Genomic DNA, 27,946 nt, shown 5'->3' with positions numbered 1-27,946 from the left:
TTTACCATTATTTGCAACTGTAGGCTATTATAAAAACATTATTAGATAGCCTTGCCAATTATTTATGAGCTTAATTCTTATATTAGAGTTATCCATTAATCACCTTGTTACGGCTGGCAAACTGAAAAATTTGCTACAAAGCTCAAAACTCTTACACCGATATAGGACATAAGGACATAAAATAAAATATAATAATATAATATAATTTAGCCTATATATAATGTATTATCAGCTTGATTTTCTTCATCAACAATTATAGTCAAAGTGGGCTAAAAATGTAATTATGAGTTTTACAGTGCAGAATATGTATATATACAAAACATTACATTAAAATAGAGCAATTCTAATATTATGACAAATAATAAAAAATAAAATACAATACAATAAAAAATAAAACAATACAAAAAATCATGTATAGCCTACCTCAATTTGGACATAGAGGACAGACGTCATTATAACACAGACGTCATTATAACGAGGACAGACGTCATTATTAAGATTTTAAAATAAGGTTATCACATATTGTAAGACCTTGCATCGAGTGCCACCTGCTGGTCTTCATTCGCTCTATCAGCGATCTATCTATCATTTTATTTTCTTCATTTTTTTCTTTGGTAAGTAAATAATTTGGGAGCAATTTTGCTTACAATATTGCAAATATTTTTAGTGTGTGGGAACAATTTTTTTAGTCAACCACAACATTTAGTCTCTAAATAACTCAAATACCTCAAATAAAATATTCTAATTATTCTTGAACGAGCAAAAAAATTAATACATAATTGAAAATGTATTAATAAAAGAATAAAGCATGAAAAGTTAGTAGTACCTCCTGCCAACTCCAAGTAGTATTTTCTTCTTCTTCTTCTTCTTCTTCTTCTTCTGTCTTGTTTGTTTGGCGCAGGCGCATGCGCAGTCCGTCAGGCGGCTCCTCCGATCATGGAGGATGTTGATGTGCAAACCAGCTGCAAACTTTCTTCACTCTCACGAAACCTGCTGCATTAATCAGCCTCTGGTAATTACGACAATTGAACGATATTGGTTGATGAGCGTTGGCATTTCGTGGTGGTTTTTTAATTTGATGTTTTGTCTGGTTTATTTTTTAGGTTTGTGTGCCCGGTGGCTGTTTTTGTTTATTTCCTGTTGCTTGCATCTGAATTCAGATCAGCATCTGTTATTGACCGATATCATAGTATTAAGTGCTTCTGGATACTTTAAACCCTCGTTTAACGATATTTGCTGCTGTTCTGTGTGTATATGGATGATTATCGCAGCTTTAGCTGTGATTGCTAACTGTGTTTATGTGAGTCCAGCAATGAATGTGAATTAACTTCGTTTGGGATGTGAACTGCTTCGTTTTAATATACGAGTTGAAGACCGCATGCATGAGAAAAATCAAATCAAAAAGACCAATGACAGCTATGAGATAACGACAGGCAAAAATGAAATTGGTTGCTAATGGCAGTTAAGATTAACAGTCATAGCCTATACCTGAGAGAAGTAATGTATACAAATAATATTATATGTCAAGTAGGGGTGGGAGATATTGACAAAAATGAATATCTCGATATATTTTTTTAATATCTTGATATCGATATTCAGACGATATTTTTGCAATCCTTCGAAGAAATGTGTGCAAACTGGCAAAGAAGGTCCAGTTGGTCTTTTGACTTGCTGCATTTGACCTATTATTGTATAGAATTACTAGTACATAAAGATATGAGACATTATTGATTTAAAGACTCCTAAACTTTTTAAAATAATAATATATTATTCAATAAAGACTTTATTGTTCTTTTATATTTTTAATAGGGGTGTAACGGTTCACAAAATTCACGTTCGGTTCAATAAGATACAGTGGTGACTGGTGTCACGTTCGGTACGTTTTCGATACAGCAAAAATAAAGAAATGCCATAGAAATTTCCTATTTATTGAAAGAAAAATTATTTTTAAATAAGTGTGAGTTTTCCTACATCTTGAAACGTTTAGTTTTATAAATGGGGGTAATCTTTGAAGGATGAACAAATAATGTTTTGGTCATCACATTAAAAATAACATTTGAGTTTTGAAGTGCTGGAAAAAGATGTGCGACGTACTTGAAAGCATATAATATTTCTGCCAAACATGGTTACAAGTTAGTGTTACTACCATAGACTGTAAAAAAATATTAAATCCATGGTGAATGATCTGTGGACTTAAAACCTATAACTAGTTCATTCATGGAACGAAGTTTCTCCTGGTTTCCACGTCAGCGGTGTTTGATCAGTTAATAACGGAGAAATTGTAACGCTTCTCACTAGATCTAGCAGCGATGTTATTACTTAAGTGGCGAATTCAAATGCTTTGTTTACTGGATCTCTTATGTAGTAACGGTGTCGCTTAATCAAGATCGGCCGGCGCTGCGCTGACATTCGTCCGAACTGATAAACGGTCCGTGAAGCACAAAACAATGAGTTTCGTTCCGCTTTCATTACATTTGCCATTTGATGTTGCCCAACGTTGTGGTGTTCTCTCCAGCGCGGATTTTGGTTGGCAGGAAAAATGATCCAACCACCGGAATGGTTCGGTTTGTAATGCGTACCGAACCGATCTCTTGGGAAAATGTATTCCATCTTTTGGACTCATTATACAACGCAATTTTCTAATGATGCAATCACGAAGCTCGCCACTTGAGGACGCCACAGACCTTTAAGAAAAACTTTTTAACTTCAGACTTCATTTTTCCGCAAACAACGCATATTTTGCATTTTCTAGCAGCTATTTTATTAATCGTACATCGGCTTTACTCTTTACGATTTTGGATTGTTGCTTCAACCTAAGAAAGTCATAACACACAGGTGAGGTAAGAACTTCGTTGTTGTATATTGCAAATTAGTAGCAGCTTACTCTCGTGCAATTGAGGAATGATCGTGATTTTGTACAAAAAATAAAATAAAATGCAGTCAAACAAACCCCTACAGTATTAAAATCGATACATATAATTGTTTAGAAGGTTACAGTTTGCGTTATTTGTTTCCTCTTTAACTTCCTTCAGCTCTTTTCATGTTTGGGGGGTCGGATTGTACAAATTATGAAATATTCCATATCCCAATTTTGCATATCGTCCATACAAAAATTTGGATATTATCGTCTAAACGATATATCGCCCACCTCTAATGTCAAGTATTTATGTTCAGGTGTTATATTAAAAACAGAATATAACATATTGTGGTATATTAGTATAATAGGTTATATTCTAATCTTTTCCAGGTTGCCAGATCCTCTGCCATGAAATCCTCCTGATTAATTGGTAAAATGGCCGCTGAGCTGTTTCCTGCCAAAAAACTGCCCGCTGTCACAGCCAACGCTGTCCAACAGTACCATCAGCAGAACGTCAGCAACAACAACACCATTCAGGGATGTAACTGGCAAGGCTTGTATCCCACGATCAGAGAGAGGTAATTCACTCGTTCTCTTCCACTGCCTAGTGTGCTGCCTACCTTAGACACTGCATGTGATTTTGCACCAATGGCTAAAGGGTCTTTTCATTATTTATTTGTCCGTGCAGAAACTCAGTCATGTTCAACAACGAGCTGATGGCCGATATTCATTTTGTGGTGGGGCCTCCTGGAGGAACCCAGAGAGTGCCGGGACACAAGGTACAGAATTACCACCGTTCAACCGTGCAACAAAAATATGGGCATCTTATCACTCCAGTTTGTTGCAGAATGGTGAATCTCATGAAAACATTTGACAGATGGCTTTTATCCAAAGCGACTTAAAGGTGCTGTATGTAACTTTTTCACTCTACTAAGCATAAAAATACTATAACATGTTTGCAGATATTTAGGGTCATATCTCTAAAAAACACTTCTACAGCCAGTTATTTTACATGTTCCGTGTTGTCAGTCAGGTTTTGTTTTGGTCTGTGTGATTTCGCCCCACTGCCTGTTCACCCAATAGTATTTCGACACCGCGGGTTGCCAGTTGGCAGGAAACACAACGTATCACAGGCTTGGAAACGAGCAAACAAACTGAGTCAGCCTCAGTATCCATCTAAAAATCTCTATGAACAAGAGCATATTAAAACGCGGATAAATCAACTCATTAACTAACAGTCTGTAAGTCTCCTCTGTTATGTTGTCGATTGCGCTCACTGCTGTTGCGTGTCCTCCATCTGGCAACCCGCGTGAGCGTCAAGTCTGAGGAGGAGGAGGAGGAGGAGGAGGAGGAGGTGGGGTAAACAACGGTCTCTGATATTTTGAATTGGGACTGCAGTACCGATTTTGACCACTGGGTATTATTCTTACATACAGCACCTTTAAATTGCATTCAAGCTATACATATTTTTCAATTCATGTTTCCCCCTTTGAAATCGTACCATGACCTTTGAATTATATATATTATATATAAGTAATATATAAATACAAGAAATTAGATTGCCCAATTAGAAATCAAGTATTAAAATATTTTAATTAGAGACCCAAAGTTTGGCACATAAAGCTGTCTTTCAGTACTAAATTGAGATATTTTTTGCTGCTTATTGCCCTTAAAACAGTCAAATACACACAAAATAATGTCAAAATGCTGATCTTAGTGAGTTTTCACGTAAACAGTCAGTTATGTTTTAAGTGAACGCAAACAGATGAGAAAGAAAATGCATGTGTAACAGTATAATGGATCTGTCTTAAAGTGACAGCAGCCTAATATACCCGCTGCCAAATTTTATATATATATATATATATATATATATATATATATAATAAAAAAAATTGGACAGGGACATGTTGGTTACAGGTTTCATGAGATTCACTGTTAGCAAATGCAGGAATAAATGAAACTGAAAATGAGTGATGCTCTTAATCTTTGATTGATGCTCATGATCTCTGTTTGCATCCATTTTCTCTCTCTCTTTCAGTATGTCCTGGCTGTGGGCAGTTCTGTATTTCATGCCATGTTCTACGGAGAACTGGCTGAGGATAAGGATGAGATCCGGATCCCTGATGTGGAGCCACCTTCTTTCCTTGCCATGCTAAAGTATAACTTTCAGTCTCTTGCATATACATAGCCACAAAGCTAATAAAAGACGCAAAACTTAAATTTTGATATCATGGGGTTTTAAAGAAAACACTAGAGAATTAATTTTTCTAATAAAATAAATGTATTTTTAATATTGTATGAATTTTAGTATAATTAAAATTTTAATTAATATTTAAATTTAATATATTTTAATATATTTAAAAAATGTAATCAAATAAATATATTTTAAGGCTGCTAAAGAGAAAAATATATGGTGGAGAACACTAGTGAATATTTATATATTTAAATTGTATAAAATTATTACATTTTACTTTTTATATATTTTTTTAATAGAATAAATAATATAGATATAATATTATACTTTTTCCATTACAAAAATAACAATGATGTCATTGGGTCTTTAAAGATGAAGATAGTCTGAAACCAATAGTGAATATTTATATATTTTTATTTTATTTGAAAAGTATTTATTAATTTAATTATTGACCTTCCAAATAAAATATATACTTAATATTTTTGTTAAAATGTCTTTAAGGATAAAGATATATAATAGAGTCCAAAAGTCTGAGATCACTAGTGAATTTTTTTTTTCCTAATATATATTTAAAAAAAAGTATAATGTAATTTTACAATAATACATTTATTTATTTCTAAATCTAACATGGCATTACAAATTATATTTACATTAGCATAACAATTAGAGGGAATTATCATGAATTTCAGAATGTCTGAGTATTTGTTTCGCCTCTCATTTGCTTCAATGACAGCAGCATTAAGTAGAATTATGTTGCTCTCTGTTGTCAGGTATATCTACTGTGATGAGATCGACCTGTGTGCAGACACCGTCCTCGCCACACTGTACGCCGCCAAAAAATACATCGTTCCGCACTTGGCCCGCGCTTGCGTCAACTTCCTGGAGACGAGCCTGAGCGCTCGAAACGCCTGCGTCCTGCTCTCTCAGAGCTGCCTTTTCGAGGAGCCCGACCTCACTCAGCGCTGCTGGGAGGTCATCGACGCGCAGGCCGAACTCGCCCTCCGCTCCGAGGGATTCTGCGACATCGACACTCAGACTTTAGAGAGCATCCTTCGTCGTGAGACGCTCAACGCCAAGGAGATGGTGGTGTTCGACGCGGCGTTGAGCTGGGCGGAGGCTGAGTGTCAACGACAGGAACTCCAGCCCACCATCGAGAACAAACGGCTTGTTTTGGGAAAGTCCATCTATCTGATACGGATCCCGGCGATGGCGCTTGATGATTTCGCTAACGGCGTTGCGCAGTCGGGCGTGTTGACGCTCAACGAGACCAACGATATTTTCTTGTGGTACACGGCGGCCAAGAAACCAGAGCTGAAGTTCGTCTGCAAACCACGGAAAGGGTTGACGCCGCAGAAGTGCCACCGCTTTCAGTCGTGCGCGTACCGTAGCAATCAGTGGCGGTACCGCGGGCGCTGCGACAGCATCCAGTTCGCCGTGGACAAGCGCGTCTTCATCGCGGGGTTCGGGTTGTACGGCTCCAGCTGCGGTTCGGCCGAGTACCAGGCCAAGATAGAGCTGAAGCGTCAAGGCGTGACGCTCGGCGTCGCCATCATCAAATACTTCTCCGACGGCTCCAGCAACACCTTCCCCGTGTTCTTCGAGTACCCGGTGCAGATCGAACCCGACACGTTCTACACGGCCAGCGTGGTTCTGGACGGGAACGAGCTGAGTTATTTCGGCCAGGAGGGCATGACGGAGGTCCAGTGCGGGAAGGTGACCTTCCAGTTTCAGTGCTCCTCGGACAGCACCAACGGGACGGGTGTGCAAGGGGGGCAGATACCTGAACTCATATTTTATGCTTGAGAGAGCGTCCCGTTCACAACTGATTAATCAGAAACCAACGTTTTTTTGTTTTTGTTCCGCTAATGAAGTACTGCTCAAATTTTGCACAAAGGCTGCAGAAAGAATTAGATTCCTGACAATCCTCCTTATAGACTATATGATAAGCATTAGTGCACCTGAAAATGAAAATTCAGTCATTTACTCACCCTCATGTCCTTCTAAATGTGTATGATTTTATTTCTTCTGTAGAACATAAAAGTTCATGTTATGCTTGCTAAAAAAACACTTTAAAACATCTTAAAAGTGGTTCATATAACTATGAACTATGTGCGCTATAATATACACTGTGAAATATACACTGCTGTACAAAAGCTTGGGGTCAGAAAAATTATTATTTTGACAGAAATTAATACTTCTGTCCAGCAAAGATGCATTAAATTGATCAAAAGTGACAGTAAATGCATTCACAATGTTATAAAATATTTCTATTCTGCTGATATTTTTAACTTTCTAAGAATCCTGAAAAACAATGTCATGTTTTCCATGAAAATATTAAGAAGCACAACTGTTTTCAACATTGATAATAATCAGAAATGTTTCTTGAGCATCAAATCATCATATCAGAATGATTTCTGAAGGATCATGTGACACTGAAGACTGGAGTAATGATGCTGAAAATTCAGTTTTGATCACAGGAATAAATTACATTTCAAAATATGTTCAAATAGAAAATTATTTTACTGTAACAATATTTCACAATATTTACTATTTTCACTGTATTATTGATCAAATAAATGCAGCCTTGGTGAGCAGAAGAGACAAAAACATTTAAAAATGACTGAACCCAAACTTTGGAACAGTAGTGCAAGTTTGTTGATAAGTTTGTTGATCAGTTGAGGCCCTCAAGCTCTCAAATCTAGTTTCCAATCTCGCAAATTTGGTGTCAAGACGTGTCTTGCAATGTTTGACATTGTTGAAGCCGAAGGCAATTAGTTATTGCAAGTTTGGCAACTAAATGTGATGCCAAGTTTAAATATGCATGTGCAAATGAGATGAGAATTTCCTCACAGAAAGCTATCATACAATTTCAGATCACTTGGGAAATAATGCACAAGTCAAAGAGATGACATTAGCTTGAGCAAATGACCTAATTTTCATTTTTGTGTGACGTATTTTGCTGAGAGCCGAGATTAAGGGGCCGTTTACACGACACCGTTTTCAACTGAAAACGAGAACCTTTATACCCACTTTGACCGTTCATTTACATGACAGCGGCGTTTTGGGGGCCTAAAAATTCATACTTTTGAGGTTTCAAAGTGCAGGTTTCTGAAAATGATACCATTATCGTCTCCGTGTAAACTACGAAAACATGAATCCGTGAAAACGGTGACATTATGCGCTTGTGTGTTATGTGTTCAGTCTATAGGTGCGTAGTGTTAATTTACAAATTGACATCGCCATCTACTGGCCTGGCAGCAGAATACAGCGTTTTTAGTCGTTTTCACGGATCCGAATGTATCATTGTCGTGTAAACGTACCTTTAAAGTGCAAGTTTAGCTTTAAAGGATGTCTTTCACATTTCAGACAGGTAACCATTATAAAAAGGACCGTTATTCCTAGTGAAGTGTAAATTGTTGTAATTTCTTTATGACTTTGGAATGTAACAGTTAGCAGCTAGTGGTCAGTTTCCTGAAACGAAGCAGCGTTTTTAGTCGTTTTCGACGGATCTGTGTGAACAAAGATGGTTTGATAATATTGTAATTTGTTCGCGAAAAGCGCAAACGAAAAACTTTTCCATCTTTAGTTACATCGTTGACGTGTAAACGTAACTTTACCCTAAGATCCACTGATTTAGCTGGATAGATCTCCAAGCATTTATGAAAATGACTTAAGTAAGAACAAGTCTGCTAAAAAAAAATACATCTAAATCTTAACAGTTTAAACACATATAACATCTAGATCACGTAAATCTTCAAGAAGTGAGTGTTGGTAAAACTAAAACCCTCTAGGCACGGGCTCTCCTTTAGGTTTACGGGTCACATGATTGATTGTCTCGTGACTGGCAACGTTTAAGCTGAATTTTCATTCCGTTGATGTTTACCGTCTGCTCTGACTAACAGCAGACATGTGATTCTTTGTGAGAAAGATAATTTAATATCTTTAAATCTAATTTGTGATGTCACACGCTTGATTTACTCTACAAAATCATATTTGTATCACTTTGTGTGTTGTATCGTAATGAAACTGTATTTTACTGAACGCTAAAGTATTTGTATAATTTTTTTACTCTACACGTGAAGCACAATTTGTCCTGAAGCGTTTCGCTAAGAACTTATTTTCTCTACGTAATATTCATGTAATCCTATATTTTATAGCATTTTGGTGCAACACAATATTGTATGTTAGTGGCATGAAGTTAAACGGGGTTTTACAAAGACTAGGAGAAAGATAAATAGTGGTGCTGGTGAAGACAAAAATCACTATTACTATTGCTCAAACAAAGTATTAAACTTTGGTGCACAACTCGAGGTGTTCGGACACTTTTCCAAACTATTTTTGCCATAAAATGGGAAGAAAGAACCCCAACCTGAAACACGAAACTACCCTCAAGCTCTTTCAGATGACGTACATGTCGATGTCAAACTTTAATTGCACTATTTCTCATCAAGTAGTTGTTGTTTTTTTAACACTGTGGCTAAATCTAGAATCATTTCATTCTGTTGGTTGTCTCTCTTGAAATGCTCCATTGTGATCCAGACTGGAGTTTCATGTTACTTGGTCAAATCAACCTTAAAATCTGCAATTTGTGCCTTTTCTGTATTGGGTCTAATGGTGTGAACTACCCAAGCCTTTCTTACATGTACACTTTATATTCCTGGAACATGAATTGCGATGTTTTTACATGCTCCAAACACTGGTTACAGTCACTGGAATTGTAAGTGTGATAAGAGTTTTTCATTCATTCATTCACAGCTGTATTTAGATATACTGCACACGAGACAAGCCTGTTTCTTCTGTTGTTGAAAATGAGGTGCCTGTGAAAGTGCCAACAGACTTATTTGAATGTGTGGGCAGCGTTTTGTGTCATTATGAATAAAGCTAACTTCAACTCCAGTTTTTACAGTCTTGTCTTTTAGTAAAAATGTCACACTGAAGTATTTTTGGCTTTGTACAAACAGGCAGCAGAAAAAGTCACGCAAAAAAAGTAACTAAGTAACACAATTAGTTACTTTTAAGGGAGTAAGGGCTCATTCACGCTTTTGCTTTGAAAAACGTGAAACGCGGGCAGTGGAATTTGGGAAAAGCGCAATGTCTCGAGATGCGTTTTTTAATCTATATGTTCGTAAGCTATATTTATATGTTAAAGCCCAAATGCCAAGATTTTGATAGTAAGTGGAAAAAAAAAATGCAATCAAAGACATGCATGGGTCATTTTTCATGTACTCGTACATATACAGGTGAAACTCGAAAAATCTGAATATCGTGCAAAAGTTTGTGTATTTCAGTAATTCAAATTAGAAGGTGAAACTATATTTAGTATATATAACTATATACATATGCATGATTATACTTTTCAGAGGGCGAATATTTCTGTATTTAAAATCCTTTTTTTATTGATTTCATGTAATATTCAAATTTTCTGAGATTTTGAATTTGGGGTTTTCATAAGCTGTACGCCATATTCATCAAAATTATAACTTTTGCACAATCTACTAATTTTTCGAGTTTCACCTGTCTATAACTCCTATAACGAAATGAGATATTTTCACCAAATGTGACACTTATTTTTGGGCACACTCTTGATGACACAAAAAAAGTGTTGAGACTGCACCACTTGTTGGTGCTATAATTGAACAAAACATGAAATTTCATCTAACTAGTACCGTTGTTCTGAACTTCAAAATTGACATGCAGTGTCTTTGTTTCAGTTGATATCATAGTCCATTATGACACTGGTGTACCATGAAAAACATGGCCGTCATTTTAATTACAAAATGACAAAAAAAGATCCAAAGCTGTAACTGCAATGGTTTTGCATATTATAGTTTACGAACATTATGAAACTCAGTATGTTTCTTGGGCACCATGCCCTGAAGTTACTCAAAATGTTTAAGAGAAAAAAAATGAAATTATATTATAAGCAATTATATATCATTACAACTCAATGTATTTATGGGATGTCAAACTTTTTGCTAAATTTTCCCCAAATGTCTTTATTTACAAATGTTTGCAGTTGGTCTGCTGCTAGCTTTGTTGTTTGCTTCTGTTGTGCTTGGCCCTGATAATTGCTGATTGCAGCTATATTTTAAATCGTTTGCTGTAGTGTGTCAGTAGGAAATATTAGTTTACATTTCCAAACATTCATTTCGCCATTAATTGTAATAATCTAGTGAGATTTTTTGTATGCACAAGGAGTCTGACAACAGCCGGTATGAGCTGATCTCAACATCATCGAGTCCATCTGTGATTTCATGAAGAAACTGAGACCGATTAAATCCAGAAGAACTGCGGCAACGTCTCCGAGACACTTGAAGAAAATAAATTAAATAATTTAATATAATATATACAGAACTAAATTGAATATGATATATCGGAAAGTGTGTTCTGCAAAATAAAAATTTCAGTAAAAAAAAACATGATGTTTGGTTAGTAAGTCAAAAACGGCAGGTCAAGCATTAAAGTCTGATTAGATGTTTTAATGATTTTGAACTAGGAGATGATTTTATAGCAGCACTAATCATATTGCAAACAAAATATGAAGTTTATTATCAAACAGCTTTTCATTTTGTCCTCTAAAAGACATCACTCTCGTTCTCGGTCTACTTTGTCTTTTGTTTCTTGCGCGCTTGAAACTGTTGAGTTTTGTTCTTGATGGATTTGACGAGCAGTGATAAATTGGGGTCCATGACTTTAGTGGCGGATGAAGTCTCCGCTGGGATCTTCTGCTGTGTGGCTCGGCTCTTCAGCGTCTCCTCCTGACTCTGGTGCTCCTCCTCTCTGCGCCGCAGTTTCTCCATCAAGATGCTCTGCGTTGCTTTGGTCTTCTTGTAGGCCGGGTCGGACGGGTCCAGGTTGTAAAGATGGGACGTGAACATAGACTGGAAGCGCGGGTCGTGAACGTCCACCTGGAGAACCGTGGCAGAAATGGAGTTAAGAGTTGGCAAGTTTGATTCATTTTACAGAATCAGTTCAGAGAATCGATTCAAAACTGATTCAGTGAGTCACACACATACACACAAATCTTTTCTCTCCTGAAAATCTAAAAGGGTGAAAGTGATGTTTTGAGACTCTGACCTTGAAGTCGTCGTTTTCCAGTGGCGTGTGGCTCTTCAGGAGCTTCTTCCTCTTCTTCTTGCTCAGGTTCTGGTGCTCTACGATCTTGTCGTAATTGAAATGTTTGTGCTTGTCGTCTTCATCGTCAGCCATCAGCAGCTCCATCTCAGCCTGGAGATCACGACACAGTTGGTAATCATGATACATTTACCCATAAACACACGTTGTGACAGAAACGTACCCTTCGTCTCTCCAGCTCTTCCAGTTCTTCTGGTGTCCTCTCCTCATCCTTCTTCCTGCTCTTCTTGTTCTTTTTGTTTTCCAGGGATGCTGCAATAGAATTGACCTCATGGTTTAATCTCCCTCGTGTTGAATGTGTTGAAGTGTGAGGGGAATAAAGCGCAGGCTGACCTGTCGCGCCGAGCTCCTCTGTGAAGAAGGGGTCGTTGAGGTCAACATTAGCAGGAAGTTCATCATCACTGATCCCAGGCTCCGCCTCCAGCGCTTCCTGCACAAGAAAGACGGTGTATGAGTGAGTCAGAAGCACAGAAACGAAGGGCAAACGGGATGATTATTTCTCAGTTACACATTTACCTTCTTTCCTTTCCTCTTCTCTTTCTTTTTCTCCTTTTTCTTCTGCAGATATTCCTCCCACGGAGACAGTATATCTTTGCCCAACATTTTCTTCTTCACAAGCTTCTCAGTTGTTTCTTTCAGTCCTAAAAACAATCAAATAACATAAACATTAACATACATTATAACATACAATATTACAGTATATATATATTTTTTTTTCAATAGTTTATATTTACTTAAATATATTTATATGTGTGTGTTTATATATAATAATAAAAAATATATTTTTAAATATGTATGTATAAATTATTTTGTTAATTTTGTTTACACAATTGTTTTGTTTGTAATAGTTTATATTTACATATTTATATATATATATAAACATATACTTATATATATATATATATATATATATATATATATATAAATGTGTGTTCATATATACAATTAAAAACATAAAAATGTCTAGACATAAAGCATTTCTATATATGTATATATTATTATGTTAATTTTACATTATATATTTTTTTCACACATTCATGTACATATTTATTATATTTACTTAAAATATATATTATTATATTATTAATAATATAATTATAAACAATTATTATATATATAATTAATACTATAATAATATATAATGTTATTACATTTAAAACAAAATATTTATATATAATACTACGCTAATATAAAATTAAACAATAATACATAGAGAATAATTTTCTGCAATAATTAAAACATAATTATTTGATATATTTTTAGATTTTTATTAAATAAAAAATATTTATTATAATATTAATATTAAAATATGTTCTTTTAAAAATGAAGTAATATTAAAAAAAGAATATAAAACATAACACTTAATTTTTTAGATGAGGAGGAGAGTATCTCTGATACCTGGTACCCATGTGATCTCCATGTCCATGGCGTCATCATTCCCCTTGTCTTTGTCCTGAATGCTCTTCAGTAGATCCCTGTATTTGGCGATCTGCTCTGCGCTTTTCTTCCCCTTGCTGCCCTTCTTCTCCTCAGGAAGAGGCTGAGCCGGCTCCTCAGCTGAACATTCAAGACAACAAAACATTTAAAAGACAGTTCACCTGCACAAGGAGATGTTCGACAGGATGTTGATGCTGCTGCTCTTTTCCATACGATAGATGAGATTTAGTCATCACTAACCTTCCGTCTGTTTCTCTTCCTCCTCCTCTTCTTCCTCACTGGAGGAGGCCAGGTAAGCCTTAAAGTCCATGTCCAACAGCTCGTCCTTATTAAACTTCCGGCAGAGAGCAGTGACCCGGTCGTGATCCGTTTCATCCCACGTCAGCTCAACCTGATGACGGACAGCAGAAGTTACTGTATACCGAGTTCAGGCGATCAGATCTCGTGTAGTGTTCAGTGAGACAGACCTTGGCTGTGGTCGTGGCCGCCGATGTGAAGAGCTTGGGCTTGTAGGAACCATAATCCACATCGGTCGCTCGGTCCTTCGGCTCATCGTCAAACGTCACGTCATCAGGGATGAACCTGGAAAATGCCCACAGACACCAGCATGAACCAATCACAACCGACAAATAAATCTCTAAGAGATGATGAATTTTTAAAAAGAAATTCAAGTGCTAAGTTCTTAGAAATGTAATCAGATTTGTATTCTTGATGGTTTCAGTTTTAAACACCATTTATACCATTTTTAGGCGGGAACTCTGGGAACGTGAGGGACTCACCGCAGGTCGATCATCGAGCAGCTGCTCTCGTACTCGAGGCCGTCACACTCCTCGTAAATCTTCACCGCTGTTTCGACGGACTCACACTCCACCACGGCGTAGTAATACCTCAGACGCTTGAACTGATAGTCACGCACTTTCTCCCGGCAGATCCTGAAAACACATGGAAGACCTTCATCATAAAACACTGAGCTGAAATAATGAGGGTTCCTCTGATCGGAAAAAAATAACACTGTCCTTTAAAACCATTCAGAGAGAATATAAAAATAGAAGACATGAAATATTATCAAAAGGGTGAAATATACAGTTATATAGTATGTTTTTTGTGTGTTATTTTAAAACAACTCTCTTATACTCAAGACGGTTGCATTTATTTGATTAAAAATACAGTAAAAACTGTAATATTGTGACAATTTAAAATAACAGTTTTCCATGTAAAATGTAGTATATTCCTGTGATCAAAGTTGAATTTTCTGAATCGTAACTCCAGTCTTCGGTCACATGATCCTAATATGATCTAATATGATGATTTGATTGCTCAAGAAAAATGTATTATTATCAAGGTTGAAAACAGTTTGTATTTGAAAGGAAACAGTGATACATTTTTGTCAGGATTCTTTGATGAATCGAATGATTTGAAATCGAAATCGTTCGCCACATTATGAATGTCTTTGCTGTCATACATTTAATGCATCGTTGCTGAATCAATGTGTTCATTTCAATGAAAAATAAATGACTGACCCAAACTTCTTGAACGGCATTCCAGCTAAAATCATTAGATCACTTTTTTTATCTATCAGTGTAGCATGCAACACAGCACACACTACTCTGATAACCATAAAAACACAAAGCATTGGGTGAAAAAGACACATTTTAATCAGACTGAAATATTTTTATAGTCCAGTTTTTAGTATTGAATGAATTAGAAGTATGTTTTAAATCAGTGACAAATTTTTTGTGACTAGGTTTGTTTGCAATGCATTCTGGTATTGCCTTCAGTAGTGTAAACTGTAAACCCCAATAAGGGTACCTTTGCTCCTCTGTGTCTGCGTCGGGGTCGTCTGGGAGGCTGGTGAGCTCCAGCGGACCCTGGGTCTGTTCTGCGCTCATCCTCTCCTTCCCAAACTCAGACGGGTAGATCTGACGAATGCACGACAACCGTTCAGACTCACAGCCGCAGCACGAACGGAAATGATAAAGGGATCGTGGGAGGAGGAAGAGAAGGGATAGTTACCGTCACAGACAGCACTACGCCTTCTTTGGGCTTGAACGAATTGAAGAGAGCCAGCAGATCTTTAGCTTTCAGTCTGTCCCAGTCAATGTTACAAACTGCCAACCGCTTTGAAGTCTAAACAGAAAATAACACACTAAAACATACATGATATGTAAAGTAATTCTTTCAATTGCATTATGCAAAAAGATTAATTTGGTGGGGAAAATGTGTTATATTTTATTTTATTCAATTTTAATTTAATATAAATCATGTTAAATATATTATATATAACACAAAAAAATATAAAATATAATTTTCATTAAACAAATATACTAACGTTCAAAAGTATGATGTCAGTAAGATTTTTCTTTAAAAAAATTAACACTTTTATTTAGTAAGGATGCATTAAATTAATCAAAAGTGACAGTAAAGACTGAAAAGACATTTATAATCTTGCTAAAGATTTTCTATTTCACATAAATGAAGCAGCACAACTGTTTTCAACATTAATAATAATCAGAAATGTTTCTTGAGCATCAAATCATCATGTTAGAATGATTTGTGAAGGATCATGTGACACTGAAGACTAAAAATCCAGCTTTAATTACAAGAATAAATTAAATTTGACTATATTTTCACATAGAAAACTGTTATTTACAATTGTAATAATATTTCACAACATTACAGTTTTGAATGTATTTTCGATCAAATAAATGCAGCCCTGGTGAGCAGAAGAGCGTTTGAACGGTAGTGTATATGATTAATGTTTGTGTTTGTATGATTAATAAAGTGTTTGGATGAAATCTCACATTGTCACCGCGTGGAGCATCTTTACACATCTCTCCCCAGTCATGCTCAATCTCCTCTTCCTCCAACTCATCATCATCATCTTCATCAGAGCTGGTCTCAATGTTACCCTTTCCCCTGGCCAGATCAGGTCCTTTCTCGTCATCTTCATCTGACTCGCTCTCATCATCTTCATCATCATCTTCACCTTCAGAAGAACCACCTTCTTCATCCTCTTCATCACCAGATCTCTCATCTTCATCTGATAAAACCAATAAAAATTGTCTCAATCCACAAATAACATAAACAAACACCCCTCAAGAATATATAAACATACTTATCAAAATGACAAATAAGATGACTGATCAAAAACAAACAATATGCTAAACAAAACCGTTACATAAGTTCAATAAATCCGCAGTACCTTCTTCAAACACTCTCACTCCCTTTATCAACGGCTCTTTAGTTTTCTTCGGTTTTTCTGACTTCAGGACCTTCTCCGCTTCTTCCTCCTCCTCAGATTCATCGCTCTCATCTTCATCCTCAACCTGAGGTTCCTCATCAGCTTTCTTTTCCTTCTCTGTGTTTTCTGTCTTCTCGTCCTCCTCTTCGGAGTCAGAGAGCTTGTAGAAGCGCTTGAGGTCCTCGGTGGTCGTGTGGTTGACGGGTCGGCCCCGTTTATCCACTGTGTACTTCAGCTTAAAGCGCTGGTCGTGGAACATGGACTGGAAACGCTCGTCGATCTTGACCTTGCGCTCTCTGTTGGGCATCTCCCAGAAGCGAGGGTCCTTTTTAACTTTGGAGAAGCGGTCGTCACCACTTGCAGTGTTTTTGGAAGTCATGGTGATTATTTGGAAGAACCCAGTTAAAGTATTAACCTGTGGAAAAAACAAAAGAGGTTCACTTCTGGTTCATGTGAAATCAGTTGCATAGAATCACATGAAGTACCTGTCAATGTATATCCATTTAAAGAAATGTCACGACATATTTCTTACGCAGACAGCCCAAAATAATGCGTTTCTTGAGTGTTTTCTTTATAGTGAAACAAACTAAATCAATTACTGATTTTAATAAGAGATGTTACAGCAAAACAAACCCAAAAATATGGTAGAGTGGGGCTAGTTGTCACAGTGTTTACTGCAGTGCTTATTAGTGTAATTTTATTTTTTATTTTCAATTACAGAGCATTATATTTTATAATGTATACTTGTCAATAGGCTATATGCATGCTCTTTTTTTGTTTTGTATTTATTTGTTTACAGTGTGTATGTGATTTACACAGCACACATTTTGTTCTATTGTATATGACTGTAATGACAAACTGAAACATTCAGCATGCCTTTAATTTACAGCACAGGACACGAAACAAGAATTCAGCACAAAACGGACTCCACAACAAATAAAACAGTTATTTAAAGGCCAATACTGACCTACTGGTTTTTCGTGCGATGTTGCGGAGTTCCACACGTGTTTTCCCGTGATGCTTCACTATTTCACTACTTCCGTGACCTCTTTGAAACCCCGCCTTCTTTTTCCTACGGCGCGTCGAAAAGTTCAAAACACACCAGAAGCGAGCGTCTGTCCTCTTATCTTTCGACTGTGTGGGAAGCTGAGGAAGTGTTATTGTACTTCATTAAACAGTTACAAATAATAATCAAAAAATAAAACAAAATAAAAAATAATTTTCGTTATTTGAAATAAAATAAACGTTAACTGAAATAAAACAAAATACAAACAACTTAAACATTTATTTCAGCTAGTTGCCAAAGCAACATTTCTCGTTTTCATTTAGTTTTAAATGATGTACTAAAATAACTAAAACTATAACTGAAATAAAATATATATATATAATAACTTTTATTTTTAGAAAAACTAACAACGAAATCACAAAAACTTTAAACAAAATTGAAATACAAACCGAAAATATGAAGACGAAAAAACTACTATAAATAAGCTACTAAAATAACACTGATTTGTCTAATCGAGCTCGAAATTTATGAATAAACGTACAAATAAGAAAATCTTCAATCAATTCCATTATTCATCATCAGTTTTAAATCACTCTTAAATATAATTATTATTAGTATTAGCAATATTGGTATTATAACCTTTAAAGAATAAAACATTTAGTTTGAAATAAAGTCACACTTTTTATGTTTGTCAATCGTTCTGTATATTTAGACGTTTCCCCTTTGCTTTTCGTTGTAGAATAGGATAGAATAGAATAGAATAGAATAGAATAGAATAGAATAGAATAGAAATTTTTGGTTGAACAATCGCTTTAAACTGACTCCGGTCCATGCTCCAGTCCAGTATGATGGTCTGATCCATTCCACATTTTACCTCACATCTCCCTGTTGTGTGACGCAAAGCTGAGCTCTGTTTTTAGAGGCACACAGATGAAGTGTGTTTGAAAGTGTTATGAAATGTATTTGAAATTAGTATGTGTTGAAATGAGAATGAATTAGTAAGCATGAATATCAGTGTGAAAAGCCTCCTATGTGTGTCGAGAGGATGGAGGCGTTTCTCCTCCACGCAAGGAGGCGCGATGAACGTGTTTGACAGGAACATGAAGCGCAAGCAGAAAGAATGGGCATCATCTTTACGGGACAGCGACAAATACGATTACCTTCGAGACGAGGTGAGATAGATGTATTTCTGATACCTGCGTTTGTTTCTACGAGAAGTCAAACTGTGTGTGATCTTCTGCTTTCATGGATTGTGTTTGCAGGTGGCGAGCAGATTGGCAGACAGAGTCTATGACGTCTCAAGGTCACTGTCCACATATTAAACGCATAATAAAGGGAAAGTTCACCCAAAAATGAAAATTCTGTCATCATTTACTCACCCTCATGTTGTTCAAAACCTGCATGAAGTTCTTTCTTCTGCTGAACACAGAAGAAAATATTTTGAAGAATGTTGGTATAACCAAACAGTTGATGGGCATCATTGACCAATATTTTATTTTCGATACTATGTAAGTCAATGGGTCCCATCAACTGTTTGGTTACCAACATTCTTCAAAATATCTTCTTTTGTTCTTTCTTCTAACAGAAGAACAAACACTATATAGTCCCAGGAATAACTCTAACAGAAGAAAGAAACTTAAAGGAATGGTTCAGTCAAAAATGAAAATTTCAGACATTTTATATACATGTAATGTAGTTCCAGACCCGTTTGACTTTATTCTGTTTTGTGGGACAGAAAAGGAGATGTTGAGCTGAATGTCCGATCGGCTGTTTACCGCACAATAGCAGTAAATGAGGACTGGGGCTCTTGACCTCTAAAAAAGCAGCGTGGAAGTGCTCCATACGACTTTTGTGCTATTTTTCTAGTCTAGTCTTTCCAGTCATATGGTAGCTCTGGGTAATGAACAGACAATTGTATTTTTTATTGCATTTTAGGAGCTCAAGAAATCCAGTCCCCATCCACTTTCATTGCAACAGCAATGTCTAATTTTGTGTTAACCAGAACAAATGTAGTCATGTGGATTTTGAATAACATGAGGGTGAGAAAATAACAAAATGTAAGTTTTTGATCCCCTAAATGTCACTGCAGGACTTTCCCTCTGGCTTTGGATGTAGGATGTGGGAAGAGTCACATCGCAGAGCATTTGAGTAAGGTAGAACTGTTCCTGATGTTACAGTGAATGGCATTGTTAAAGAAAAATTAAGATTTGTCATAATTTACTTAACCTCATTTTTTTTTAATACATAAGATAATTTGAAGAATGTTTACATTACTCTTTTCATACAAAGTTCTGTCATGAAACTCTAGATGGCGTAAGCTAATAGGTCCTTAACTCAACCTGCTTGCAATCACATCGTTCTCTATCGGGCACAGCTGATTGGTTCCTGCTGTATCAGTAGCCAATCAGCTCGCTGCTCAACATTCAAATACTTAGTCAGCATTTGCTATAGAAGTTTGCAGTGTGCTTTCAGAAACCCTCCACCTTCCCCAGCTCCACCTGTATAGATTTGCTATAGGTAATTCATGTATGCTATATTGTACAACAGCAGCATAACAGAGCTATTACGCCAAGACCAAATATATCAACATTATCATGTCCATCACCATCCCAAACACATGAGTTGTCATGACAGAAATATAATGAAAGTGAATGGAGACTAGGGCTGTCGAACTCCTAGTGTGCTATATTGGTTTTGAGACACTAGAAGCTTGACATTCCCTCATCACTATGTATTTTTATTGCATGGAAAAGAGCAGCGTGAACATTCTTTACAACGTCTCCTTTTGTGTTCTTAAAAAAGAAGGTCATACAGGTTTGGAATGACATGAAGACAAGTAAATTATTCCTTTCTGTGTTCTCTCTCTTCTCAGGAGGTTGTTGAACGTCTCTTCTTAACAGACGTCTCAGACTCTTCCCTGGTAAGAGATTGCACACGTCTTTATTTCATTGATGTGATAAAGTAAAGACATATACAGTGTTACTTAAGATTTCTATTTCAAATAAATGCTTTTTTTTTTAACTTTCACCAAAACATGTATCATGGTTTCCACACAAATATGAAGCAGCACAACTGTTTTTCAACATTGACAATAATCAGAAATGTTTTTTGAGCATCAAATCAGCATATCATGATTTCTGAAGGATCATGTGACACTGAAGACGGGAGTAATGATGCTGAAAATTCAGCTTTACATTAGAGGTCTGCACTCCCGCGGGAGTCCCGCGGGACCCGCGGGTCCCGACGCAAAACAGTGCGGCGCGGGACAAATTTTTAAAGGTCATTGCGGGAGCGGGCGGGATGATGAGGTGCACTTGCGGGTGCGGGCGGGAGGGATGATACGCTGCACTCCCGCAAATTAAATATGAGTGTAAAGTAAAATATATAAATGATTTAAGTAGCGTACATAATTTGTAGTTGTGAGGGAGATTCTGATTGGCAGCAATAAAAACGTTTTAAGCAGCCTAAACTTGTGAATGTTGTCGGGTAGGGCGGGGCCTAATCTCACGCACACTTGTTTAGAGACAATTCCTTTCCCGCTGCTCCGAGTTCGAATTCGAAAGCTAGTTCAAGTTCAAAATAGACAGCATGGACGAGGAACAGAGCGCCTCTAGTGCTTCAGATAAAGTACAGTTGTGAATATTATGCTGTTCGTAATATGGGACCAATAAATATGTTACCAAGTATTGGTAAGGAATTTTGTGTGCACGCATTTTTTTCCCCAAGACCTTTCGTCAGACAGAAAGTGCGGGCGGGAGCGGGACATTATATCACAGATGCGGGCGGGAGCGGTACTAAAAATGACAAATCTTTGCGGGAGCGGGCGGGAGCGGGACTGAACACTGCGGGAGCGGGCGGGAGCGGGTCTGAAAATTGTGTCCCGCGCAGACCTCTACTTTACATCACAGGAATAAATTACATTTAAAAATGTATTCAAATAGTTTTTTTAAATTGTAATAATATTTCACAATATCACTGTTTTTTTTAATCAAATAAATGCAGTAGAATGAGCAGAAGAGATTTTTTTTTTTTTTTACTTACAGGCCCCAAACTTTTCAACATAAATTTACTTGAACCTTCTCTCTCCTCCTTGTTTTTCAGAGGAACAGGAGGGAATGTGAGATTCCTACTCACTGTGTTGTGGCGGATGAGGAGTTCCTGCCCTTTAAAGAAAACACATTTGACCTAGTGCTCAGCAGCCTGAGGTACTGTACCACCCCAGTGCATGATGGGAAATGTAAAGATGAACTCTCATTTATAAACCCGTATTCGTCTCCTCAGTCTGCACTGGATCAACGACCTTCCTGGAGCTTTGAGACAGGTATGAGGATCTAGGCAAGTGTGCGTTCCTGTGGTGCATGAGTACTATTTAACAAACCGAAATTCCCTCTTTTTGTCATTCAGATCCACCATGTGTTGAAGCCAGATGGCGTGTTCATTGGAGCGATGGTTGGCGGTGAGACGCTCTACGAGCTGCGATGTTCTCTGCAGTTAGCCGAGCTGGAGAGGGAGGGCGGGTTTGCGCCCCATATCTCACCCTACACAGCCGTCACTGACCTGGGCAACCTGCTGGGACAGGCCCGATTCAACATGCTCACTGTGGTACGAGTATTCAATATATCTCAATTCAAAGATTCAGCTTCAGTAGTGGCCTAAAGTGAGGTCCGGCCTATGGAAATTGACATCATCTCCCTTTATTCAAAAGTTATTAGCAATCAGCATCGCACACCTGCAGGTGATAGGTGCGTGGGAGAAAAGACCAAATGAGTCAGATCAAAAATCGGCAAAAACAAGGAAATCCCGTACACTGTCAATACTTGCAAACGAGTATTACAATTTTATAAGCAACGTTTCGGTCTCATGACCTTCATCAGGCATGTACAATTATACTTTTCAAGCTCAATCACATTTAAAATGATCACATGACCAATCACTGTACAGATCCATTAATAACTAATTAAGCTCAATGACTGAATACATAATTAACACCACATCATCATAAACAGTAACAAACATAATTGTTCATAATCTCAAAGGAAAAAAATTTAACTTTATATGTAACATCACATTAAAGGTGCAATGTGTAATATTTCTGAGGATCTATTGACAGAAATGCAATATAAGATCCATAACTATGTTTTCAGTGGTGTAGAAAGACCTTGCATAATGAACCGTTATGTTTTTATTACCTTAGAATGAGACATTCATATCTCCATAACCGCGGGCGCCCCCTTCTATGGAGGTCGACATGTTTCTACAGTAGCCCTAAACGGACAAACGCATTTTGTTACTATGTTGCTCTTCGTGTAAGGAAGCAAGCTTAGTTCAGCGAATAAAAAACTGACACAATGATGAACAATAATAACAATAATATTCACAATAACATATAGTTTTACTTAACAATTAAGTAAACATAATTTCTTAATTTATCCTTGTAAAGAAACCTCATTGCTGAACTGGCTACTCTCTGCTGTCTCAGACGATGACATATTTTCCTGTCGGCCACCGTAACTTTTGCTGGTTGCAATGCCTATGTCACGAAAAAATTGAAGACCAGAAGTTTTTCTTTTAGTAGGGATACGGCTCTTCCGGTTAGCTTTTTACAATGGCAGAGTCCGATAGATACCGGTGGACGAAATCTCTCCGCAACCTGCCTGAAGTCACATATGGCGCTGTGGTTCGGATGGTAAATTAACACTCTCAAGTGGGAAAGCGTGAAAGCTGAGGTATGGCTGTCTGCAAAGCAACCCGGTACACTACAACAACAGCTGCGGGTGTAGCCTGCCGTTCGCCATAAGGTAAACATTTCTATGGTAACAGTGAGTTGGACCAATCAGCAGACTTTGCTACTACGCTTAGGATTGTGGGTAGTGTAGTTGTTTTTAATCGCGGATAAAACACGTTTTTCTTAAAACAAGCTTGATTTCATAGGAACTTCTACAGGAGCAAAAACCTTCGTTTCACAACCTCATAGCTTGTGGTCAATCTACCTCGGATGGTTTAGACATTATGGCTGATAATCTAAATCCTTATTGAGAAATACTGTTGACCGGAAGTTCTGTATCCCTACTCCGCGTTCCGGAAGCAGGAAGTGTGACATAGGCCAATTCGTAACCTCACCACTAGATTCCGCTAAAAATCACACACTGCACCTTTAAATAATACTTCATCATTTATACCTCTAGATGATAAAGTCTGAAGGGTAAAAATCCAATACAGTTTGAATAGTATAATCTTATATGCCTGATGAAGGTCATGAGACCGAAACATTGTTTATAAAATTTTGATACTCGTTTGCAAGAATTGATCGTCTGCGGGATTTCCTTATTTTTTCAAATGTTATTAAAAATGTGTTAAATTTGTAAGCTATAAGCATATTGTGTAGTTGTTTTATTTTGAGTCAAGCTAGTTTGCCTTTTTTGCCAAATAACTTTGTCAGAACCAAGTTTAGTGTTTTATTCTTCCCTCATATTTAAAAATCTAAAAGATTATTCCTCATATTTGAATGGTTTAATCAAACTTGAAGGGTCATTAAAAATTTAAAATAAATGTCCCCTCCGAACATCACTTTTGGCCACTGCTGTACATAACCCGCAGTGCTTTATAGCAGTCACTGTTTATATATTGCATTTTAAGGGATCTGTTTGATTTGAATAATGAGTAATTCTATTGAGGCTCATTATTGTGTGGTAATCCAGGACATTGATGAAGTTCAGGTCCATTACCCTGGTATGCTGGAGGTCATGAGTGATTTACAAGGTAAACTCTGCGTCTTATAAATTTGGTGATTTGTGGTAAAAATGAAGGAGAATGTGTTTATGGTTTATTCCTGCACTTCAGGTATGGGTGAGAGCAACTGTGCGTGGAACAGGAAGTCACTCCTGCAAAGAGACACTATACTGGCGGCTGCTGCCATTTATAAAGGTGAGACGCAAACCGTGAACTGCAGCCTTACGCATGGAGGATTCACTCAAATGTAACTATAGCTATGTTTCCATCCACCTATTTTTATGCAGGTTTTGGGATATCGCATAAAAACGATGGACGGAAAGTTTGGAAACGGCAAGAATTTGCATAAATTGTAAGAATGCGCATAAAAAAATGTATGCGCTCAATTGAGGCAGTCTCTTTATTACAGATATTTTCCACCAATTTTCACGGAAGTGACGATTTTGTTCTCTTTAACACATGGGATGGAAACTGTGCTTTATTCGCAAATGTTTTATACGATACTCCAATCCTGCGCATGAGTTAAATTTGCATATTTGGATGGAAACGTAACTAATATTATGTAATAATATTATTTATTTTAAATTAACATTGTAATGACAATTTAAATTTCCATAGTATTTATTTTATTATATATTTATTATTTTAACCGTTATAATTCTACGTAGAATAGTGGTTTTCAACCAGGAGACAGATAGATTGATGTATTAAAAAATTTAAAATAAGATAAAACAATGTTTTAAAAAAAGCCTAAATGGTTAAAAATCAGGATGTAAGACGTAATCATGTAATTCTCATGATTTTGGACAAACTGTGAGGACATTTTTCAAAAGTGTGATTTACAGACCTGGGAAAGTTTAAGTAATTTATAATGAGTATAATTTATATTTGTATTTTTATATAAATTTAGTCAAGCCATAACATTTTATCAGGTAGAAAATTGATATTTAATCAAGAAGTAATGTAGATTCTTAGGTAATAAAAAGTGTAAACTATAAAGAACATTCAGTTTTTGGAATTACGGAATTTTAATTATTTATAATTAGGTTATTTATTTAGTTTAGATTTTAGTTAAAAAAAGAAAATTAGCAGTTTTGTCATTATAGCAGAAGGACCTTCAAATATTGTCTTTGCCAATGGATTCAATAAGGTTAGGAACCACTGATTTTGAATGATAAATTATTTTCTTAACCTAAATGAGATTGATGACCCTAGATATTGTGTAATTCTATTAACGTCATTTCTTTTAGAGATGTACGGCAGTGAAGATGGCTCAGTTCCAGCCACGTTTCAGATCCTCTACATGATTGGCTGGAAGCCTCATGATTCTCAGGTCTGTTGCATTTTCATTGGTCAGAATGGCACAAACAGCCAATCACATTCCACCAAAAGTGAAACTGTAGTCAGATTCTGATTTTGCCATCTTGTGTTCAATTTACAGGCGAAACCAGCAAAACGGGGTTCGGCGAACGTCTCGTTCGCGGATTTATCAATAATAGACAAACTTCAGACCGACCACCAGAAAACCAATGACAAGTCCTAGGAGCCAAGTTTTATCCCTCAAATCAACTTATGTGCTTTGAAGGATCTGCTTTAATTACATGATTACACTGAAATGTTGCATCAACAAACTGTATTTTTGCAAATGTACTCCAACATAAACCATGAATTAAATATGGTGCTAAACAGTTTGCCTTATTCTCTAAAACTGAGTTACCAAATCATGTTACTAACAAATGATTACATTCAGTTTCAGAAATAAAAATGCAAATGAAAATATTGTTTTAAAAATGTATGCATTTTACACTCAGCACTCTTTTCAAGTGTTCTACAGTCCAACTAGCTCAAGAAAATCCTAACGGCTAATATAGCAGTACTATCACTTTCCTCCAAACATCACGAGAACAAGCTCCTCTGTACAGATCAAGTGTACAATACATTTACATATACATATGGCTTTATAGTGCTGAACATTAATCCTTCTCCATATTCAAATTACAGCATATTCTACATTAAAAGCCCTTTAACTGCGTCCAGGGCAGTGAGCAGGACAATCATTTCTGGTTCTGGAAGACATTGGCTCACAGTACATGTGGCATTTTGTGAGCTTTGACCTCTTAGTGGTTATTAAAAAACATATCTGCTAAATGTTAGCATGAGTATAATGAATGGTAATGAGCATATATGGATTGGAGCCAATCAGAGGCCTCCGTTCTCATTAATGGCAGTCACAACAAAGTAAAGCAGTGGCGATTCATTATATGCAGCAACTTAAACATGAACTTGGTTTAAAGTGAATCACAAACCCAAGTAGCAGCTACAGGACGTCCTGTTTGTCCACAGAAAAAGGCTTCATGGTCCTCGATGTAAACACAAGATGTTTGAAGCAGGTTATGGTGACCATCGGTTGTCATATAAACATATTTCATTTTCTTTGATGCATTTTAAAGCTCAATTACAGCCAACAAGGCACTAACACAACTATTTACATCTACTTTGGATCCTTTTTTCAATCTTTTCTCATTCCTCCTTCACCTGATTTCCAACTTTCCTGAGTGCGTTCATGAGAATACGAGTGTGTTCATGAGAATACGAGTGAATCCAGGTCATATTTCACCTCAAAAAAAAAAAAAAAAAAAAGCAGATTTTTTTTATTAGTAGTATTGTTTCCATTATGATATTATTTACATGACAATATAAAGAGAAAAAAATATTATTTAAAGTGATTGTAAAGTATGGTAGCATTGGTTGTATTTTTTATAATAAAAAATATTTTAGTAATTTTTAACGTGAATACAGTAAACAAATTCTGAATCACCCAAGAATAACAAACAACAAAAAAAACCCTCAAAAGTAAAAACTAATTTGAAGGTAAAACGTGCTTAATTGTCATGCAAATAATGTCACAGTGAGGTTTTTTTTTAAATGGAGAATATAATTTCTTTTTTTTTTCTTTGATTTTAGGGTAAAATGTCTTGGTTTGTGAGTAAATCAGTTTATATTAATGTGTGTGTGTGTGTGTGTGTGTGTGTGTGTGTGTGTATCAGAGAGCTGCATAAAGTGCATGTGAATGAGTGTTTATGTGGTTTATTTGTATGTGTGTGTATGTGTGTGTGTGTGTGTGTCAGCCCGTCCCGTGACTGCTGTAGTCGAACACTCCCTTCTTAAAGAAAGGAGAGATGTCGCACACGGCGTGTTTGGAGAGCTGTAATCCACACTCGTCCGTTCTCAGAGGAGAAGAGAAGGATGATGTCATCATCACATGGAAGAAGTTCCGCAGGTATTGCTGGTAAACAATGACATCATCAGCATCTTAGATTAGAAAAACACCTTCACTAAACACAGTGA

The 27,946-nt window shown here is 36.6% G+C and overlaps 4 protein-coding genes across 5 annotated transcripts in view; 2 read left to right on the top strand and 2 right to left on the bottom strand.

The window, feature by feature from the left end:
* Nucleotides 1–905: 905 nt before the first annotated feature.
* Nucleotides 906–9,947, top strand: btbd3a (BTB (POZ) domain containing 3a). Its single transcript, XM_077246078.1, has 5 exons — nucleotides 906–1,012; nucleotides 3,248–3,435; nucleotides 3,546–3,636; nucleotides 4,896–5,014; nucleotides 5,822–9,947. Exons 2-5 carry the CDS (start codon nucleotides 3,293–3,295, stop codon nucleotides 6,852–6,854), a joined length of 1,386 nt encoding a protein of 461 aa, XP_077102193.1. The 5' UTR covers nucleotides 906–1,012; nucleotides 3,248–3,292; the 3' UTR covers nucleotides 6,855–9,947.
* A 1,562-nt stretch (nucleotides 9,948–11,509) lies between these two features.
* esf1 (ESF1 nucleolar pre-rRNA processing protein) lies at nucleotides 11,510–17,935 on the bottom strand. Its single transcript, XM_077246076.1, has 14 exons — nucleotides 17,831–17,935; nucleotides 16,825–17,278; nucleotides 16,424–16,662; nucleotides 15,636–15,749; nucleotides 15,432–15,541; nucleotides 14,402–14,554; nucleotides 14,090–14,204; nucleotides 13,863–14,013; nucleotides 13,584–13,742; nucleotides 12,702–12,826; nucleotides 12,519–12,615; nucleotides 12,349–12,437; nucleotides 12,129–12,278; nucleotides 11,510–11,959 (listed from the first exon to the last, which is right to left on the bottom strand). The coding sequence occupies exons 2-14, from the start codon at nucleotides 17,240–17,242 to the stop codon at nucleotides 11,654–11,656; spliced, it is 2,226 nt and encodes a 741-aa protein (XP_077102191.1). The 5' UTR covers nucleotides 17,243–17,278; nucleotides 17,831–17,935; the 3' UTR covers nucleotides 11,510–11,653.
* An 808-nt stretch (nucleotides 17,936–18,743) lies between these two features.
* Nucleotides 18,744–26,375, top strand: ndufaf5 (NADH:ubiquinone oxidoreductase complex assembly factor 5). Its single transcript, XM_077246077.1, has 11 exons — nucleotides 18,744–19,041; nucleotides 19,132–19,172; nucleotides 19,959–20,022; nucleotides 20,742–20,789; nucleotides 21,971–22,074; nucleotides 22,151–22,190; nucleotides 22,274–22,471; nucleotides 24,568–24,628; nucleotides 24,710–24,793; nucleotides 25,849–25,931; nucleotides 26,040–26,375. The coding sequence occupies exons 1-11, from the start codon at nucleotides 18,874–18,876 to the stop codon at nucleotides 26,139–26,141; spliced, it is 993 nt and encodes a 330-aa protein (XP_077102192.1). The 5' UTR covers nucleotides 18,744–18,873; the 3' UTR covers nucleotides 26,142–26,375.
* The window catches only part of kif16ba (kinesin family member 16Ba), a 33,377-nt gene continuing 31,569 nt past the window's right edge, over nucleotides 26,139–27,946 (bottom strand). For both annotated transcript variants that reach the window (XM_077246074.1, XM_077246075.1), the window contains one exon: nucleotides 26,139–27,884. In XM_077246074.1, the coding sequence (XP_077102189.1) occupies nucleotides 27,723–27,884 (162 nt within the window). In that variant the 3' untranslated portion in view covers nucleotides 26,139–27,722. The remainder of the gene's footprint in view (nucleotides 27,885–27,946) is intronic.

The sequence above is a fragment of the Siphateles boraxobius genome, unplaced genomic scaffold, assembly GCF_051911475.1.
Source record: "Siphateles boraxobius isolate OS27281-9 unplaced genomic scaffold, OSU_SipBor_1 29, whole genome shotgun sequence".
NCBI lineage: Eukaryota > Metazoa > Chordata > Actinopteri > Cypriniformes > Leuciscidae > Siphateles > Siphateles boraxobius.
The sequence above is the reverse complement of the archived record's forward strand: the minus strand, read 5'-3'. Positions and strand labels throughout refer to the sequence as shown.

Excerpts from the sequence above, each read along its gene's own strand:
- ndufaf5 (XM_077246077.1), top strand. The coding sequence starts at position 18,874 with ATGAATATCAGTGTGAAAAGCCTCCTATGTGTGTCGAGAGGATGGAGG. Across the intron at positions 19,173-19,958 it reads AGAGTCTATGACGTCTCAAG|GACTTTCCCTCTGGCTTTGG; the intron begins GTCACTGTCCAC and ends ATGTCACTGCAG. Across the intron at positions 24,629-24,709 it reads GGTCATGAGTGATTTACAAG|GTATGGGTGAGAGCAACTGT; the intron begins GTAAACTCTGCG and ends CCTGCACTTCAG.
- esf1 (XM_077246076.1), bottom strand. The coding sequence starts at position 17,242 with ATGACTTCCAAAAACACTGCAAGTGGTGACGACCGCTTCTCCAAAGTT. Across the intron at positions 14,014-14,089 it reads CGGCCACGACCACAGCCAAG|GTTGAGCTGACGTGGGATGA; the intron begins GTCTGTCTCACT and ends GTCCGTCATCAG. Across the intron at positions 12,438-12,518 it reads AGAGGAGCTCGGCGCGACAG|CATCCCTGGAAAACAAAAAG; the intron begins GTCAGCCTGCGC and ends ATTCTATTGCAG.
- btbd3a (XM_077246078.1), top strand. The coding sequence starts at position 3,293 with ATGGCCGCTGAGCTGTTTCCTGCCAAAAAACTGCCCGCTGTCACAGCC. Across the intron at positions 3,436-3,545 it reads TATCCCACGATCAGAGAGAG|AAACTCAGTCATGTTCAACA; the intron begins GTAATTCACTCG and ends TTGTCCGTGCAG. Across the intron at positions 5,015-5,821 it reads TCTTTCCTTGCCATGCTAAA|GTATATCTACTGTGATGAGA; the intron begins GTATAACTTTCA and ends CTCTGTTGTCAG.